General features: G+C 62.1%; 4 protein-coding genes across 4 annotated transcripts; 2 read left to right on the plus strand and 2 right to left on the minus strand.

Moving 5' to 3' along the window:
- The first annotated feature begins 1,115 nt into the window (after window positions 1-1,115).
- On the plus strand, window positions 1,116-3,091 carry CHURC1 (churchill domain containing 1). Its single transcript, XM_084208598.1, has 4 exons — window positions 1,116-1,197; window positions 1,284-1,419; window positions 2,174-2,244; window positions 2,668-3,091. The coding sequence occupies exons 1-4, from the start codon at window positions 1,159-1,161 to the stop codon at window positions 2,758-2,760; spliced, it is 339 nt and encodes a 112-aa protein (XP_084064724.1). The 5' UTR covers window positions 1,116-1,158; the 3' UTR covers window positions 2,761-3,091.
- Window positions 3,092-3,837: 746 nt separating this feature from the next.
- Window positions 3,838-4,491, minus strand: GPX2 (glutathione peroxidase 2; the record flags this gene model as incomplete). The annotated part of the gene is made up of 2 exons (XM_084208597.1): window positions 3,838-4,188; window positions 4,267-4,491. The coding sequence occupies 2 exons, from the start codon at window positions 4,489-4,491 to the stop codon at window positions 3,838-3,840; spliced, it is 576 nt and encodes a 191-aa protein (XP_084064723.1).
- Window positions 4,492-5,266: 775 nt separating this feature from the next.
- Window positions 5,267-8,879, minus strand: RAB15 (RAB15, member RAS oncogene family). Its single transcript, XM_084208595.1, has 7 exons — window positions 8,694-8,879; window positions 7,388-7,448; window positions 7,185-7,245; window positions 7,019-7,096; window positions 6,858-6,947; window positions 5,932-5,997; window positions 5,267-5,815 (listed from the first exon to the last, which is right to left on the minus strand). Exons 1-7 carry the CDS (start codon window positions 8,815-8,817, stop codon window positions 5,660-5,662), a joined length of 636 nt encoding a protein of 211 aa, XP_084064721.1. The 5' UTR covers window positions 8,818-8,879; the 3' UTR covers window positions 5,267-5,659.
- A 1,428-nt stretch (window positions 8,880-10,307) lies between these two features.
- LOC311155416 (protein farnesyltransferase subunit beta-like) lies at window positions 10,308-14,864 on the plus strand. The gene is made up of 12 exons (XM_084208594.1): window positions 10,308-10,445; window positions 11,344-11,408; window positions 11,564-11,636; window positions 11,854-11,945; window positions 12,231-12,377; window positions 12,451-12,534; window positions 13,162-13,248; window positions 13,324-13,453; window positions 13,536-13,668; window positions 13,761-13,872; window positions 13,959-14,073; window positions 14,570-14,864. Exons 1-12 carry the CDS (start codon window positions 10,365-10,367, stop codon window positions 14,678-14,680), a joined length of 1,230 nt encoding a protein of 409 aa, XP_084064720.1. The 5' UTR covers window positions 10,308-10,364; the 3' UTR covers window positions 14,681-14,864.
- The last annotated feature ends 76 nt before the right edge of the window (window positions 14,865-14,940 follow it).

Below are 14,940 nucleotides of genomic sequence, written 5' to 3' on the forward strand. Positions count from 1 at the left end.
CCCGGCCCCGATAGCCCCGCTCCCCCCGGGAGGGCCGGGCCGAGCCGACCGGGCGGGCGGGGACGGGGATGGGCGCAGGGACGGGGACGGGGACGGGCCGCCCGCCCCGCAATGCAGCACAGCGGCGCCCCCCGGCCGCCAGCGCCACCGGCACCGGCAGCAGCACCAGCAGCCCCGACACCGGCAGCACCGGCATCGGCAGCACCGTTGGCGGCAGCATCATTGACAGCAGCACCGGCGGCACTGGCACCTGCGGGCTGCGGAAAGGCGCAGCGCCCCGCCGACACCGGCGGGGGTCCCCGGCCATCCCCTCCGGCCATCCCACGATGGGCTAGCCCTGGATGCCCCCCAGCTAGTCCCAGGCATCCCTCAGCTAGCCCTAGGTGTCCTCCACTAGCCCTATGAGTTCCCCAACTCGTCCCAGGCACCCCCTAGTTAGATCTCTGTGTCCTCCAGCTCGTCCCAGGCACCCCCTAATTTGTCCTGGGTGACCCCCAGAAGCCCTGGATGTCCCTCAACTAGTCCGTGGTGTCCTCCATCTAACCCAGCAGTCCCCAGCTAGCCCTGGATGACCCCCAGCTAGCCCAAACCGCCCTACAATAAGCCCTGGTTGTCCACAACTATCCCTGGACGCCCCCCAGCTAGTCACAGGCACCCCGCACCTGGCCCTGGGTGTTTCCCACTAATCTAGAGGGTCCCCCAGCCAATTTCCAAGACCCCACAGTTGGCCCCGAATGTCTCCCAGCTAGTCCTGGGTGTCCCCCACTAGCCATGGATGCTCCCCGGTACTTCCCGGGGTATCCCACTAGCCCTGGATATCTCCCAGCTAATCCCAGGCAGCTTCCAGCTAGCCCTAGGTGCCTTTCGCTAGCCCCGGATGCTCCCCAGGTCTCTCTAGGTGTCCCCCACCAGCCTTGGGTGCACCCAGGTAGCTCCAGGTGTCCCCCACTAGCCCTGAGTGCCCGACTAGCCCAGACCCCCCCAGTTATTCCTGGTTGCCCCAAGCAGCCCCACGGCCCCTTAGCCCCGCCCATTTCCCCAAACCACGCCCATTGCGCTTCAGACCACGCCCACACCCAGCGCCTCCCCCCGGCCCCGTCGCTGAGCCCCGCCCCCCGACGCAGGTCTCGCGACATTTGCGGGGGAGGGCGGTGCGAGATGTGCGGCGGCTGTGTGGGCACCGAGTACCCCGAGCGGGTGAGGGCGGGCGCGGGGGTCACTGGTCTCGGTCCCGGTCTCGGTCTCGGTCCCGGTCTCGGTCCTAGCCTGTGTTCCCGTCCTAGGGCACCACCTGCCTGGAGGGCGGATCTTTCCTCCTGAACTTCGTGGGGTGCGCGCAGTGCGGCCGCCGGGACTTCGTGCTGGTCAGCAACCGGGCCGAGGGCCTGCACGGCGGGGAGGAGATCGTCACCTATGACCGTGCGGTGGGGGGCACCGGGGGGGTGAGGGCCCGCGGGACTTGAGGGGGTGGGAGAGCCTTTGGGGTCTGAGGTTTGGGATTCTTGAGGGTTGGGGGCCCTGAGGGGACCTTTGGGGTCTGGAGCTCTTGAGGGCGACATTTGGGGGATCCCTGAGCCATCCCTGGGGCTCAGGGATCGCCGAAGGTTGGGGGTCTGGGGGTGTTGAGTATTGGGGGAGACCTTGGGTCTTGAAGGTCTTGAGGGATGCTGAAGGCTCTGGGGTAGCTTTGGAGTCTGGAGCTTGGGTGATCTTGAGGGTTGGAGAGGACCCTTGGGATCTGGGGGTCTTGAAGGCTGGGGGGCACAGGTTGAGGCCTGGGGGTAGTGTTTGGATTTTGGGGGATCTTGAGGGCTGGGAGGGACTCCTGGGGACTGTGGGCTCTCGAGGGCTAGGGTGTGATTGGGAGGGGAAGGCCTAAAGGAGGATTACTTTGAGTACAGAAAATTTGGGGCCCTAATATTTGGGGGATCCCTGAGGGTGGGAATGATGGATGCCCAGGGAGGGGGTCTCAGGTTTTAGATGGAGTGTCAGGGAGCTGCTGATGGGCATTAAGGGGGGTGAGTTGTTGTGGGGGAAATTTTGGGGGCTTGATGCTTCGGGGACTGCCACGTCTGTGCCCTGGGAATGAGGGCATGCATGGAGGATTGGGGCTGAGGGGATACCCCAGGGACAGTGTCCATGTCCTTTCACCCCACTGTCCCCTGTCCCACAGACCTGTGCAAGAACTGCCACCACCTGATCGCACACCACGAGTACACCTTCAGCGTGGTGGATGACTACCAGGTTTGTCTCTTGTCCCCCAAAAGCCCTTCCCAACTCTGTCTCTGGAATTCCAGACCCACCCTTCCACGGGCTGATTCCCACCTTCCCTGGGACAGAGCCTTGAGGGATTCAGAGCCCCATCCCTGTGTTCAGGGCTACCTGGAGTGCCCCCAGCAGTAGTCTGTGCCTTGTAGGGGAAGCCTAGCTCACCTGGGATGGGAATGTAAGTGATGAGAGGGGGCTGTGACCCTCATTCCTGGCACATCTCCTATGCTGCAAAGGGCTGGAAAAAAGGCTCAGGGGAGCCGATGGGGCTGGAAACGAGATCCCCTGGCTCTGATTGCAATCGGGGATCGGGTACCAGATGTGGCTCGAGTTTCCCTGTGGGGGAGCAGGGCTGTGGCACCCCCCCTTTTTCCAGCCCCCCCCTTTTCCTTCCCCCAGGAATATACCATGCTGTGCCTGCTCTGTGGCCGTGCTGAGGATTCTATCAGCATCCTGCCTGACGACCCTCGCCAGATGACCCCACTGTTCTGATCCCCATGTGTGTCCCAGGATGAGCTTCCAGGAGCTCTGGGAGATCCCAGGATCCCTGGCACTGTATTTCTAGAGACCACACAGTCCCTGACATGATTTGCTCCTCCAAACTTCCAGCCTGGATGCAGCGAACACCCAACACCAGATGCTGCCATGTTTCTGGAGCCTTTTGGCTCTGACCCTGACTGTAAGGATGGGATGCTGTGCCACAGCCCAAACCTCCTGTGTGCCGAAGACATAAAGGGGTCCCCAAAACAGGATCCAAAGGGATTCCCACCCCATCCTGCCTCAGGAGCCATCATACGTGGGGTAATAAATGTGACATGCGACAGCTTGGTGGCACAGGCAGGAGTATTTTGGGAGTGGGCTTCACCCCCTGGAGTTGGTGAAGGGTGTTGGGGGCTGATGCAGCAGACTTTTTCCATCCCAGGAGTCTGTGGAATTACTCCTTGGCCCTTTCCAGCACTGGAGAGTCCACTGCACTCTCTAGTGCTCTCTTAAACACTGCAGAGAAAGGACTTGGATCATTTTTCCTTCCCACAGAGTTGGTTTGGGGCCACTTCCCTCTGCCCTGGGCTTTGGAACCTGGCCATGCCCTGCTGGGAATTCCATATTCCTGAGGCGGGAAGGAGCTGGGTGTGGGAAATCACTGCCCTGGGGGGGGTGAAATGTTGCTCTTGGCACCCGGCCCCAGCAACACCCATGGGGAACTGGGTGCAGCTGGCCTGGCACCCACCTATCCCTGAGCCTCCATTTCCTGGATCTGGCTTTCAAGGGCTGTGTCCTCCTTCCTGTTCCCCCCAAGCGCCCCCAAAAACCACATGGGTATGGGTATGTTTCCAAAAACCTCATGGATCCATTTACACTCCCAAAAACCACGTGGATCCAGGCACGCTCCCTGCGGCTCATTTATTGCCACCAGCCCACACCGCCCCGGAGGCTCCAACCCTCTGCCCCCATCAAGCCCCCTCCCCGTGGAGGTTTCAGAGGGGGCTCTCACTCTGCGGAGAGCTGGGGCCATCCCGGGGTGACGCCGGAGCCAGGATCACACCAGAGCCAGGATCACACAAGCTAGGATTACTTGGCCAGCTTGAGGAGACGCTGGATGTCGGGCTCCAGCTGGGCCGTGGGCACACGGGGGCTGTAGCGCCGGAATGGTTCCCCTTCAGGCCCCACCAGGAACTTCTCAAAATTCCAGGAGATATCGGAGCGCCGCACAGGGCTCCAGACGACAAAGCGGGGCTCGGCCATCAGGTGTGCAGGCTCGTCGGCCGGTGCAGGCAGGTGAGCCTTGAGGTAGGCGAACACGGGATGGGTGTCGCTCCCGTTCACCTGGCACTTCTGGAACAGGGTGAAGTTGGGCTCGAAGCCACCCCCGGGCCGCACGTGCTTCAGGGTATTGAGGATCTCCTCATTAGTGCCGTTCTCCTGTGGCGGGGAAGGAGAAATCCAGAGCCCTGTGTTTCCCAGCTCCTCACCCCCTGCCTTGTAGCCCATAGGACTTACCTGGTATCCAAACTGGTTACAGGGGAAGCCCAGCACAACCAGCCGCCGGGGGTAGCGGGCTTGGAGCTGGTTGAGCTGGGTGTAATCCCGCACCGTGGTGCCTCAGAGCGAAGCCACGTTCTCGATCAGGACCACGCGGCCCCGGAAAACACCAAAATCCACTTTTTCCCCCTGCAAGGAGGTGGCGCTCAGGTCATAGAAGGACTTGGCGATGGGGACGGTCATGGCTGCAGGTGTGCGGCTGCTTGTGCCCCGTGCCTTGCGCCGCCTCTTAAGGGCTTCCCAGTGCTCACGTCATGGTCCAAAGGTCTCCAGGCCCCACCACGGCTCAGGAGAAACCTGAGCTGCCCGTCCCACCCCTGGAAGGAGGAAGGTGGCACGGGGCCAAGGCGATGCTCTACCTGCCTCAATAATTCATGGCACGGTGCGCTGCAGCTGCTTATCCTAGTGCCTGCGGAATGTGGGATGCTCCCAGCCTGGCACGGCACATTCCCGAGGGTTGGGAATGACAGTGAGAGTTGGAGAATAATGGGAGTCAGGGAATAACAGGAATCTGGGAGCTGGGGCTCTGTGGGGCAGAGGAGGAGGGGACAAGTGTCCTAGTAGTCTTCCTTGCCTGGTGCTGCCATGGCATCACCTCTGGGACCTCCTGTGCTGCCCATCCCAGTGCCCACCAGTCCTGGGGCGCACTGGTCCCAGTACCAGCTCCGCCCTTGGGCCTATCTGCTGTGGTGCCTACTGTTGTCCTGTGGTGCTCATCTGAGTGCCTGGCAGCATCCTGGTGTCCACCTAGATCCCAGTAGGTTCCACTATCTTAGTGCCCACCATCATCCCAGTAACCACCCATCCCAGTCCACCACCACCCCACTGCTGGCTCATCCCAGTGCCGCCACTAAGTTTTTCAACCTTGTTCCCACAGCTGGTGCTGAGCTAGTAGCCTGGCAGGCCTTGTTGGTGCCCATGGCACTCCACGGGCATCATGCCCCATGCCCCTGTGCCCAGCCTGGAAAGGGGACACCACGCTGGCAGCCCCAGATCACCCTCAATTATTGATCACCGCTCGAGTGTCCATGCCCAGGCTGTGCCATGGCATCATGCCCATAGCCCCCCTGGAGCACACAAACCACCAGCCCCTCCAGCATCACCTTTATTCTGCAAACCACTGTGTAAAACCGGGGGTCCCACAGGCACAGGGTGGCACAGGGTGGGCACACAGTGCCTGGACAGCCCCCACCCTACCCGCACAGGTGCCAGGATGGGGGGCCCCCTTGCCACGTTCCCAGTCCCTGGGGATGTCCTGTGTTGCCCCCCACTCTATGGGGGTTGCCTTAATCCTGCCCCTACCATGCCCCCTGACACAGCCTGGGGAAGAGGGGTCAGGGGGTCCCAGCCTTCAACACCAGCAGGTTTTGGGGGTGTCCTCGCTCCCCAGGGGCTGCTGCTCGTCCTCCTCCAGCCGGGCCAGGGTGGGGGCGCGGGGCAGCCCCCGCAGCTCGTCCAGCTCCTTGCGGTGCGCCTGCAGCACCAGCTCCGTCAGCCGTGTGAAGGACTATGGGAGAGGGGTGGGGTGAACCTGGGGGACCCCTCCAGTACCTCCTGACCTCTCCAGGCCCCCCAGGCCAGCCCAAACCCCCTCAGAATCCCCCCACCCTAGCCCCCTCATACCTCCTTGATGTTGAGGTTGCTGCAGGCACTGGTCTCGTAGAAATCCATCCCGTATTCCCTGGCCAGCTGCAGCACCAGGGGTTTGGCAGGGAGGGGTGGGTAGTGTGATTTGGGGGGAGCGGGGATTCAATACCCCTACCCCCCTCTCTGGAACGTGAACAGCCAGGCATGCACAGACAGAAGAGCTGGGGGGGTGGGGGGGACTGGCACAGGGGCACACCTGGATTGGGTGGTGGGTGCAGGGGGCCCTGGGAGGGGTGCTGGATGCTTTGGGGTCCAGAGGTCATTGGGAGGGATACTGGGTGAGGTTAGGGGTTGTTGGACACCCTGGGGTAGCACTGGGCAGTAAAGGGGTTTCCTGGATGCTGTGGAGCTGCAGGGGGAGGTACTGCAGGAGCATGGGGGGTCACTGGATACGAGTAGGGCTGCAGGAAGGCTGTTGGGGTCCATGTGGAATGCGGGGGGGGGGCTTGTGGAGGGTCTGACCATGCTGGGATTGTAGGGAGGTGCACTGGGTGCTTTGGGGGTCAAGAGGCCCCAAGGGGGACACCAAGGAGGTCACTGTGTGCTTCAGGGGTACCATGCTGGAGGTGCAGGGAGAGGGTAGGGGGTCTCTGAACATTTTGCAAGTGGGGAAGAGGGAGCCTTGGGGGTGCACAACCACTGCAGATATGGAGGGGAAGAGGGTTCCCAGACACTGGGGGAGCTGGTTTTGGGGTGTCTGGGTACAGACTGCAAGAGGATGGGGGTCCCTGGTCATGCTGGGAGGGACTGGGGAGGTTTGGGGGTCCCAGACAAAGGTAGGGCTGCAGGAGGGCTGTCGGGGTCCTGAGTGCAGAGGGGGCTCAGGGAGAGGCTGGCCATGCTGGGGGTGCAGGCCATGCTGGGGGTGCCCCCTGGGGGGGCACACAGCAGCCCCCGCTCACCTGCAGCCCTTGCTCTTTGGGCACTTGCCTCTTGTGCTCCTCGTCCGCCTTGTTCCCGATGAGGATTTTCTGGACGCCATCGGGTGCATACTGGGCAGGGGAACAGTGTAAGGACCCCCCATGGCTGGGGAACCTCCAGACCTCCCCTCATGAACCCCCACCTCATCCACGTCGCTGGCCCACTTCACAATGTGCTGGTAGGAGCGCTCGCTGCTGATGTCGTACACCAGGAAAATGCCCTGCAGGGGGTGGGGGGTGGCTGTTGATACCCCAAAACTGTGCCTCAGTTTCCCCTCTCCTGTGTACCAGGACAGGGAGCCCCCATACCTGAGCTCGCCGGTAGTACTGCTTGGTGATGGTCTGGTACCGCTCCTGGCCGGCTGTGTCCCTGCCCAGCAACAGCAGGTCAGTGCCACCACCCATGGCATGAGTTTGGCAGGGCTCAGCCCTTACCTTGGGTGGGGGGAGCAGGACTCAGACCCCCGGAAATTTCTTCCCTCTTGCCCCCAGGATCCAGGACTGCCACTCACCAGATCTGTATCCGCACTTTGATCCCATCCACCTCGATGGTCTTCATCTTGAAGTCGACACCTGGGATTGGAATGGGGTATGGTGTCCTGGTGTTTCCCTTTGCAGGAGATGCTGTCACTGGGGCCCTCTGGTCTCCTCACCCCTCCTGACCCACCCCATGCCCCACCATGGCCTGGTGCTGGTCCCCACACCGAGCGCCTGGCCTTGCAGGAGGCCCCAGCGCCAGGCGCTGATCCTGGTGTTCCCAGTTCCCCGGTGCTGCAGCTGTCCAGTTCCCCAGTGGTACGGCTTCTCAGTGCTGTGGCTGCCCAATGCTCTTAGTTCCCGGCTGCATGCTGCTCCCGGTTCCCCTGTGCCAGAGGTTCCTGGTCCTCCTGTTTCTCCCATATCCAGGATTTCCTGGCTCCCTGATGCTCCCGGTTCCCTGGAGCCGCGGCACTCCAGAGCACCGGCTTCCCAGTTTCCCTGTGCTGCAGCTTCCCGGTGGTCCCAGCTTGCGGATGCAAACAGTTTTACTGTTTCCCGATGCCCATTACTTCCCAGTTCCCCGGTGCTGCGACTCCCGGTGCTCCTGGTTCCCCGGTGCCCACACTTTTCCCTCACCCCGGTGCCCGGTTTTCCCGCTCTCTGGTTACCTGTTTCCCCGTGTTCCTAGTGTTGCAGCTCTCCAGTGCCCACGGTTAACCCTTTCCCGGTGCCCCCGGTTTCCCGTGCCCACCACCCCCCGGTGCCCCGGTTCCCACAACTCCCTGGTGCCCTGGTTTCCCGTTTCCCCGATCCTGTGGCTTCCCAGTTCCTCGGCAGTCCCGGTTCCCCGATGCCCACGGTTTTCCTGTTCCCTGGGTTCCCGTTTCTCGGTTGCTGCGTCTCCCGGTTCTCCATCCCACAGTTTTCCCGCTCCCCGGTTGCCCATTTTCCCGTTTCCCCGGTGCTGCGGCTTCCCAGTACTCACGGTTTCCTGGTGCCCACGGCTCCCCAGTTCCCCGGTTTCCCTTTTCCCCGGTAATACGGCTCCCAGTGCTCCCGGTTACCCGGTGCTGCGCCTCCCCATTGCTCCCGATTTCTTGATGCTCCCGGTTTCACGTTTCCCCGGTGCCGCGGCTCCCCGTTTCCCCGCTGTTCCCGGTTCTCTGGCTTCCCGTTTCCACGGTGCTGCGGCTCCCAGTCTTCCCGGTTGCCCGGTTCCCCGATGCTCCCGTTTCCCCGGTGCTGCGCCTCCCCACTGCTCCCGCTTCCCCGATGCTCCCGGTTCCCCGTTTCCCTGCTCCCGCCGCCGCGGCCGCTGTGCGCTGCCGGTGCCGGTACCGATGGTGGAGATGTGGGCGGGGTGGAACTGGTTGTCGGTGAACCGGCAGAGCAGGCAGGTCTTGCCCACGCCCGAGTCCCCGAGCAGCAGCAACCGGAACAGCACGTCGTACTGCTTGGCCATGGCGGGCCCGGGCCGCCGCCGCCGCCACACCGGGGCCGCTCCGGGGCCGCGAGCTGCGCCGCCGCCGCCGCGCCGGGCCGGGCTGGCACCGGGGGATGCACCGGGGCGGGGCGGGGCGGGGGCGGCGGCGGCGGGAGGGGGCACCGGGAGGGGAAACGAGGGGGGCGACACCGGGGATGGACCGGGGGATGCTGTGGGGAGCGGGGAGGGGACACCGGGAATACACCGGGAGATGCTGTGGGAAACTGGGCGGCGACGCGGGGGATGGACTGAGAGCTGGGGAGAACGGGGGGATGGAGGCAGGAATGCACCGTAGGATATGTTTGGGATGCTCTGGAAAACCGGAGGTGGGACACAGGGGATGTACCAGGGGGAGCAGTGGGGACTCCGGGGCTCTGGGAGCACCAGGGATGTACCCGAGATTGCTCTGGGGGCATTGGGACAAAGGGGTGCAGCAGGGGACACTGCGGTGACACTAAGCCGCACCAGAGGAACTGGTGACACTTAGGAAGGATGGGATGGCACCCGGCAGGACCTGGACAAGGGTGGGTTGTCCAGGTTTTCCTGTCCAGGGACAAGGTTCCCATGGGAACCTCGTGGGGGTAAACAAGGCCAAGGACAGGGTTGGCGCATGGGTCAGGACAGCTCCTGAGATAAGGTCATTGTGGGGGTGATGGGATGGAGAGCAGCCCAGATGAGAGGAATCTGGGGGGAAGAGAGGCTGGATATGACCTGACAAGGTGTGCTGGCAGTCTTGGAAAGCCATCCATGTCCTGGGCTGTGTCACTGGCAGCATGGGCAATAGGTGGGGGGAACTGTCCTCCTCTGCCCCACTGAGGTGAAGCCCCACATGGAGCACTGTGTCCAGCCCTGCGGTCCTTGTCACAGGAAGGACAGGGAGCTGCTGGAGCAAGTCCAGAGGAGGCCACAGAAATCCTCCAAGGGCTAAGAACAGGCTGGGAGAGTTGGGATTGCTCGGCATGGAGAAGAGAAGGTTTCAGTGAGAGTTACAGCCCTCTCCAGTTCCTACAGGCGCTCCAAGAGAGGTGGAGAGGGACTTGGGATGAGGCCATGGAGTGACAGGACAAGGGGGAATGTCTCCAAAGTGGAAAAGGGGAGGCGTAGATTGGATATTAGGAAGAAATTCTTTACAGTGAGGGTGGTGAGGCACTGGAGGGGATATCCCAGAGAAGCTGTGGCTGCCCCATCCCTCGAAGTGTCCAAGGCCAGGCTGGAAAGGCTTGGAGCAACCTGGTCTGGTGGAAGGTGTCTCTGCTCATGAGGCAGGGTGGAACTGGATGGGTTTTAATGTTCTTGTCAACCCAACCCGTGGGTTTTATGATGATGCAATAAATGACGTCACATCACGATGACGCAGCGGCCCCGGGGTGGCCCCTTTGCGCACGCGCGCCGGGGCTGGGCGTGCCCAACAAAGAAGAGGCGTGGTCAGCTGGAGATGGGCGTGGTCGAGTGTGGTGGGCGTGGCCAGGGGCGCGGCCGCGCGTCCCCTCCCGGCCGCCGTCGCCCGCTGCCCCCGCGGCCGCAGCATGGCGGGAGCGGCCCCCGGCCCCGGCGGGCGGCGGCGGCTGCGGGACGATGGGCTGCGGACCTGCACCTCCGCCGAGCAGGTGCCGGGGGGCTGCAGTGTGGGGCGTGGGGTGCCCGGGCGGTGGGGCGTGTGGTGCCGGGCTGCCGTGCGGCTGGGCTTTGGGGTGCCGTGGGGCTGGGCTTTGGGGTGCCATGGGATGGGGTTTAGGGTGCCGGGCTGCCGTGGGGCTGGGCTTTGGGCTGCTCTGGGACGGAGCTCAGGGGTGCCGTGGGATTGAATGATCCAGATATCCCCACGCAACTACTGTCCCCACACCCCCTGTGACAACAGCCCAGCAGTGACCAGTGTTTGGGGGGCTCGGCGGTGGTGCCGCCCGCCAGCCACGGCAGCTTCCGCAGAATACGTCCCCCAGCACCAGCGGCAGGAGGGTGAGGGGTCGTGGTGGAGCCAGACTCTTCTCTCCGTCTCTCTATCCTGACCCAGCCCCTGGCAGCTCCCCTGGGTTCTGGGACGGGGTCAAAAGTGACTCCGGGTTTCCTAATCCATAGGGTTCTTCTTGCTCAATTGTGCCCTGGCAGGACACAGTGCCATGAATGCACGTCCCCGTGTGGCCCCTCCTCACCCCTGAGGCTGATCCCGGGGTATTTCCTTGAGTATTACCGTGGCTTAGAGTGTCCAAGTCCCCAGTTATCCCAGCGTGAGCGGGAGGAGAGTGTTTTCTATGATGGTCTTGTGCTGAACCAAACTCAAGATGGATTTGTAAAGCAGCACGGCATGGTGCTGGATTCTGGCATAATTTGGGGCACAAAGCTCCTGGGAATTCTTACTTTGGTTTTACTGGGTGAGACGGGGCTGTGAATCAGATAAACTCCTGGGATGGGGTAGAAGTTGCGGGTCTCAGTGGGGATCATGTTTGGGATGTGTGGAGCCTCTTCCCAGAGCTCACCATAGTCTTTTTTCCCATTTTTCCTGATAAGTCCAAGGTGGAGGACATTGTGCAGGAGGTCTATGATGCCTATAAGACAAACCATCACTCCTCACAGTGAGTATCAAAACTCCCAATAACCATAAATAACTCCCATCCTAAAAGACCCATTGACCCCAGTGGGTGCTGCAGGAGGATTCTGCCCCTCCTGCCACTGTCCCCTGCTTTTTCAGGCCACCCTGCCTGCTCATCCTATCCTCTCTGTATCCCAGGTACGTCCTGCAGCGGGAGAAGCACTTCCATTACCTGAAGAGAGGTCTCCGGCAGCTCACTGAAGCCTATGAGGTACCAGGAATGCTGGATGTGCCACCTGGAGCCACTGCCGGTGTCACCAGGGTTGTTTGTTGCCGGGGGTTTGCCAGCCCCAGGGTGGGCACGGCATTCCCTGTGTGCTCACGCTCATCCCAGCAATGCTTTGGGGATTCTCTTGGCTGTCTCCTCACTCCTGCCTGCTCCTGCCATGTCCCGTGCCATTCCCTGACTGTCCCCTCTGTCCCTGCAGTGTCTGGATGCCAGCCGCCCCTGGCTCTGCTACTGGATCCTGCACAGCCTGGAGCTGCTGGATGAGCCCATTCCTGATTCGGTGGCCTCTGAGTAAGTGGGGAGTGCTGGGGGGACCCCACCATGGCCACTGTCGCTGCTGGCCACCCGCGTGACTCCGGAGGTGCCACCTCCCGCTGTCCCCAGAGCAAAGGAGTGCTTTGTCTCCCTGCCACCGTCAATGCCGCCCATTCTTCCGGCGGCTTCCTCGTGACGACGGAGATGGGAGGGTGACACCCCCGGCTTTGACCTCGGGGGGATTCATGAGGCTGGGAGGGGATGCATCACCCCAGTGGGGTGACGCAGGTGACACTGAGCCCCTTCTCCACCTTCCGACAGTGTCTGCCAATTCCTGAGGCGGTGCCAGAGCCCCCAGGGTGGATTTGGGGGGGGCCCCGGCCAGCACCCCCACCTTGCCCCCACCTATGCCGCCGTCAACGCGCTCTGCATCATCGGCACCGAGGAGGCCTTCGGCGTCATCGACAGGTCTGGGGGCCGGGAGGAGCTGGGTGGGATGTGGGCTGCATGTCCCCCCTCTCACAGCCCCTGGCTCCTGCAGGAAGAAGCTCTTGGAATACCTGCACTCCCTGAAGCAGCCGGATGGCTCCTTCCTCATGCATGTGGGTGGAGAGGTGGATGTCAGGTGGGTGAGGGCTGCGTGGGGAGGCTGTTTTGGAGGGCCTGGGCATTTTGGGGAGCCAGTGCTGGAAGCAGATGCTGTGGTAGGGAGCTGGTGCCATTCTGGGGATTTGATGCTGGGAGCTGGTGATGTTTGGGAGCCAGTATCATTTTGGGGAGCTGGTGCTATGGTGGGGAACCACTGCTAATTTGGGGTACAGTTTTGGGCAGTCAGCGCTACTTTTGGGGAGCAAAATGGGAGCTTATGCCATTCTGAGGAGCCAGTGCCATAGCAGTTTTGTGGACCCAATTGTGTTTTGGGGAGCTGGTGGTGTTCTGGGGAGTGGCTGGTGCCACACTGGAGTGCCAGTGCTGTTCGGGGGAGCTGGTCCCATGGTGGGGAGCCAGTGCCATGGGGAGGTGTAGTTTTGGGGACCCAATGCTGTTTTGGGGTGCTGGTGCCATTGCAGGGGACAGTGACACGAGCTACTGCCATGGCACGGCGCCGTCACAGGGAGCCAGTGCTGGATCAGGGACCGTGTGCCGTTTTGGGGAGCCAGTGTAATTTTAGGGAGCTGGTGCCACTTTGGGGTGCCGGTGCCACATCCCTGAGCACCTATCTCCTGAATCTCTGGGCACCCTTTTCCCGCAGGAGCGCCTACTGCGCCGCCTCAGTGGCCTCGCTGACCAACATCCTGACGCCCGCACTCTTCGCTGGGACGGCCGAGTGGATTGCCAGGTGAGATCTGGGGACAGGTGGGGGACAGGGGATGACATTCCTGGCATCCCTGCTGCCCTGACCCTGCTCCCACAGGTGCCAGAACTGGGAGGGTGGGATTGGTGGCGTGCCGGGCATGGAGGCACATGGCGGCTACACTTTCTGCGGCGTGGCCGCGCTGGTCATCCTCAAGCAGGAGCATCTGCTGAACCTCCGGAGCCTGCTGGTGAGTGACCCCTCTCCGGGATACTGGGGCTCTCATCCTGCCGGGGAGCTTTGGTCCCACACTGGTTCCCATCGCCCCGCAGCACTGGGTGACCGGGCGGCAGATGCGCTTTGAGGGTGGATTCCAGGGCCGCTGCAACAAGCTAGTGGATGGGTGCTACTCCTTTTGGCAAGCCGGGCTCCTGCCCCTGCTCCATCGGGCACTCCATGCCAGGGGTGAGTTGCCACAGGCTTCTTCTGTCCCCAGAATGGCATCTGGAGGGATTTGACACCTTCTGTGGTGTTTGTCCTCTGGGTTTCCCTTCCAGGTGATCCAGCGCTGAGCATGGCACACTGGATGTTCGACCAGCTGGCACTGCAGGAATACATTCTCCTGTGCTGCCAGTGCCCAGCTGGCGGGCTGCTGGATAAGCCAGGAAAGTGAGTGCGGGGGGGAAACACAGGGCTGCCTGGCATCAGGGATGCCCAGATGTCCCCTCAGCATCCCAGTATTCCTTTGCATGCAGATCCCGGGATTTCTACCACACCTGCTACTGCCTGAGTGGGTTGGCCATTGCACAGCACTTCGGAAGTGGAGATCTCCACAATGAGGTGGTCCTGGGTATCCCTGAGAATTGCCTGGTAAGTGCCAGGTGTTGCTGGGGAGGGCAGGGATGAGCTTCCAGCGCTCCACAGCACTGAGAAAGGCAGTGTAAAGAGTTGAGGTTCAGCCTGGAGAAGAGAAGGCTTCAGGGAGAAGAGCTTAGAGCTGCTTCAAGGGCCTAAAGACCTTCAAGGGAGCTGGAGTCAGGCTTTGGACAAGGGCTTGGAGTGACAGGACAAGGGGGAATGGCTCCAAACTGGAAAAGGGGAATTTTAGATGGGATATGGGGAATTTTAGATGGGAAATTCTTCCCTGTGAGGGTGCTGAGGCCTTGGCACAGGCTGCCCAGAGAAGCTGTGGCTGCCCCATCTCTGGAAGTGTCCAAGGCCAGGCTGGACCAGGCTTGGAGCAACCTGGGATGGAAGAGATTCCCTGTGCACAGTGGGTTGGACTAGGTGATCCTTAAGGTGCTTTCCCACCCAAACCATTCCAGGACTCTGTGATTAACATCCTCCATCCCTCTCTCTCCCACAGCAGGCCACACACCCTGTCTACAACATTGCCCCGGAGAAGGTGGCGAGGGCGGTGATGCACTTCCTGCAGTATCCTGTGCCCAGCCTGGATCCAGCATCCACTGCCGAGTAGGAGGGTCCTGCTGCTGGCTCGGGGTGCCGAGCCCCGGGAGCGAGCGGCGCAGCCCATCCCCGCAGCGGCCTGGCCAGGCAGAGCACGGTGCTCAGGGTGCTAGCAATACCAAAATCCAGCCCACTCCAGGCCGGGTGTCCTGCTGCCATCCTGGCCAGAGCCAAGGTGGGACACGGCTCTGGCAGAGCTTTTTGGCATCAATAAACCAGAAGTCACACCCGCTGTGTGCTGGTGGCCCCGGGGATGCGGGGCAGGAGGTG

The sequence above is a fragment of the Fringilla coelebs genome, assembly GCF_963513975.1.
Source record: "Fringilla coelebs genome assembly, chromosome: 6".
Lineage (NCBI taxonomy): Eukaryota > Metazoa > Chordata > Aves > Passeriformes > Fringillidae > Fringilla > Fringilla coelebs.

Bases quoted from the DNA above. Each gene is read 5' to 3' on its own strand.
- RAB15 (XM_084208595.1), bottom strand. From the start codon at position 8,817: ATGGCCAAGCAGTACGACGTGCTGTTCCGGTTGCTGCTGCTCGGGGAC. The intron at 5,998-6,857 runs GTGAGCGGGGGC...CTGGTGCTGCAG, and splicing joins CCAAAGAGCAAGGGCTGCAG to CTGGCCAGGGAATACGGGAT. The intron at 5,816-5,931 runs GTATGAGGGGGC...CCTCTCCCATAG, and splicing joins GCAACCTCAACATCAAGGAG to TCCTTCACACGGCTGACGGA.
- CHURC1 (XM_084208598.1), top strand. From the start codon at position 1,159: ATGTGCGGCGGCTGTGTGGGCACCGAGTACCCCGAGCGG. The intron at 1,198-1,283 runs GTGAGGGCGGGC...TTCCCGTCCTAG, and splicing joins GCACCGAGTACCCCGAGCGG to GGCACCACCTGCCTGGAGGG. The intron at 2,245-2,667 runs GTTTGTCTCTTG...TCCTTCCCCCAG, and splicing joins GCGTGGTGGATGACTACCAG to GAATATACCATGCTGTGCCT.
- LOC311155416 (XM_084208594.1), top strand. From the start codon at position 10,365: ATGGCGGGAGCGGCCCCCGGCCCCGGCGGGCGGCGGCGGCTGCGGGAC. The intron at 12,378-12,450 runs GTCTGGGGGCCG...TGGCTCCTGCAG, and splicing joins GCCTTCGGCGTCATCGACAG to GAAGAAGCTCTTGGAATACC. The intron at 13,454-13,535 runs GTGAGTGACCCC...ATCGCCCCGCAG, and splicing joins TGAACCTCCGGAGCCTGCTG to CACTGGGTGACCGGGCGGCA.